Raw genomic sequence first — 2,804 nt, forward strand, 5'->3', positions numbered from 1 at the left:
AGAGCCTGCTGCCTGGGGCAGGCTGCTCACAGCCCCGCACCTCCCCAGGGCACTGCACAGCAGAACTGCCCACCAGGAGCTACCTGAAGGCAGTGCACTGCCCCCTGCTTCTTGTGGCACCCTCAGAGCACCAACCAGAGAAAAGACAAGGAGCAGCAGAAACATCATCCTGAAATGAATAAGGCAGTATGTTGTCTGTGTGGTGTTTGTTGAGACATGCAATGGATTTTGGTCGGAAAAGTCCTTGAATTTCGCAGTCTTTCCTTCGGTTGGACAGGCTCCCTTTCTCCGAGGCAAGAAGTGTGTAACAGCAGCTCCATCACCGAGTTCCTCCTCCTGGCATTCGCAGACACGCGCGAGCTGCAGCTCCTGCACTTCGCGCTCTTCCTGGGCATCTACCTGGCTGCCCTCCTGGGCAACGGGGTCAGCATCATAGTCGTAGCCTGCGACCACCGCCTCCACACCCCCATGTACTTCTTCCTCCTCAACCTCGCCCTCCTGGACCTGGGCTCCATCTCCACTTCTGTCCCCAAAGCCATGGCCAATTTCCTCTGGAACACCAGGGACATTTCCTACCCAGGATGTGCTGCACAGTTCTTTTTGCTAGTCTTTTTGATTTCAGCAGAATTATCTCTTCTCACCATCATGGCCTACGACCGCTACATCGCCATCTGCCAGCCCCTGCACTATGAGACCCTCCTGGGCACCAGAGCCTGTGCCACCATGGCAGCAGCTGCCTGGGGCAGTGGCTTTCTCCACGCTGTGCTGCACACTGCCAATACATTTTCACTGCCTCTCTGCTGTGGCAATTCCCTCAACCAGTTCTTCTGTGAAATCCCCCAGATCCTCAAGCTCTCCTGCTCAGACTCCTACCTAAGGGAAGTTCAAGTTCTTGTGGTTACTGCTTTTCTATTTGGGAGTTGTTTTGTTTTCATTGCTCTGTCCTATGTGCAGATCTTCAGGGCTGTGCTGAGGATCCCCTCGCAGCAGGGACGGCACAAAGCCTTTTCCACGTGCCTCCCTCACCTGGCTGTGGTCTCCCTCTTTATGAGCACCATCATGTTTGCCCACCTGAAGCCCCCCTCCATATCCTCCCCTTCCCTGGACCTGGTGCTGGCAGTCCTGTATGCAGTGGTGCCTCCAGCAGTGAACCCCCTCATCTACAGCATGAGGAACCAGGAGCTCAAGAATGCCATATGGACACTGATGACCAGGTGTTTTTCATAACCAAAAAACATTCTTGCCTCTCTTCTTCTGAGAACACCTGAAAACGTTACTCACGATAGGCCATGCCTGCCCTTTTTTCTTGTGTTGCTGGTACTTTCCACTAATATTCTGAGTAATTTTGTTCACTTAGAAATAATATTCTTCATTTTGGTTTTCCATTTAAACCAAATAAAGTAACATTTTTTTCTTATATCCTTCCTCTGAGGCCTTTTGTGTAGCTGCAGGGACAGTTCCTGTGTGCAGAGGTGGAGGGGAAAAGAGTCGTGGCCCAGCAGTCCAGCCCGGGAGCACCAGCGCTGGGTCCATGCAGAGCTGCTCTCCTGCCACTGCCACCCTCTCCTGCTGAGCCCTGCTGGCGGTGTAAGGCCTGGCTGCTCCTGCAGCTTGGTGCCAGTGCTGCTGTGTGGCCATGCTGGGACCGCAGGCAGGGACAGGCAGTGGGCACTTGGGTGACACAGCTGGCCTCCCCCAAGGGAGACATGGGAACAGAAACCCTTTGGTGCTGCTGCTACCTGCAGGCACATCGTACGCACATGGAGAGAGGAACAAGAGCGAGCACAAAGGCCATCAGCTATCCCTAGGGGTGTCATGAAGACCAGTGGGGCAGAGTGTCTTCAGGTTCCTTCATCCTGAGAGTAACAACCATGGGGCATCTGCCTGAATAGCACAGAACAGGCCCGGTGGAATGCACCTTCAGAGATCATCTAGTCCAAAGTGCAAGACCTGAACGCAGCTCTGAGATGTGCTTCCTTGCACCTCCGAGGTCCCTGTGCCCATTCCTCATGCCTTGGGGCATCTCAGCGGAGGGCAGAGCAGGGCGATGCACCGCAGGGCTGAGGTGCCTTCCAGCCTCTGGCAGTGGCTGCAGGAGCCAGAGGGACCCTGCAAGTGTGCAGTGCACTGCCTGTGTGTGTGCAAGGCAGGGACCCGTGTCTCTGAAGAGCCCAGTGTGTATGAGCAGTACATGAGGCCAGCTCGGATGTGGGCACCTCACAGAGCCCTGACATTTCTCTGTGCAGAACTCCAGTAATTACCCCCAGAACTCCAGTAATTACCCCCAGTGTTCCCAAGAGATTTCTGTCACCCTCCTTGCACACGTTCATTGCAAATGCCTCTCTCTGACATATCACGCTACCCTGCCTTCTGGACTGGTGGCGACAGCAAACTGGAGGCTCTTGGTGACAGCCAACATGGCTTCACTAGATCGTGCCTGACAAATCTGCTGGCTTTCTACGATGTGTTTACAGCATTGGTGGAGAGGGGAAGAGCAACTCACGTCATGAACCTTGACTTGTGCAAATCATTTGACACTGTCCCACACCATATCCTTGTCTCTCAATTGGAGAGACATGCATGTGATGGATGGATCACCTGGTGGGTAAGGAAGTGGCTGGATGGTCACCCTCAAGGAGCTGGAGTCTACAGCTCAATGTCCAAGTGGAGGTCAGTAAAGAGTGGTGTTCCTCAGGGGCCAGTATTGGGACCAGCACTGTTTTAACACTTTGTCAGTGACACGGACAGTGTGATTGAGTGCAATCTGAGCGAGTATGCTGATGGCACCAAGCTGGGTGGTGCAG

The 2,804-nt window shown here is 54.0% G+C and overlaps 1 protein-coding gene across 1 annotated transcript; it reads left to right on the forward strand.

Annotated features, from left to right (window-relative positions):
• The first annotated feature begins 216 nt into the window (after nt 1-216).
• Nucleotides 217-1,244, forward strand: LOC136787374 (olfactory receptor 14C36-like). The gene has a single exon (XM_066984553.1). The coding sequence runs from the start codon at nt 217-219 to the stop codon at nt 1,225-1,227; it is 1,011 nt and encodes a 336-aa protein (XP_066840654.1). The 3' UTR covers nt 1,228-1,244.
• Nucleotides 1,245-2,804: the final 1,560 nt, after the last annotated feature.

This window comes from Anser cygnoides, chromosome 29 (genome assembly GCF_040182565.1).
Source record: "Anser cygnoides isolate HZ-2024a breed goose chromosome 29, Taihu_goose_T2T_genome, whole genome shotgun sequence".
NCBI classification, from domain to species: Eukaryota; Metazoa; Chordata; class Aves; order Anseriformes; family Anatidae; genus Anser; species Anser cygnoides.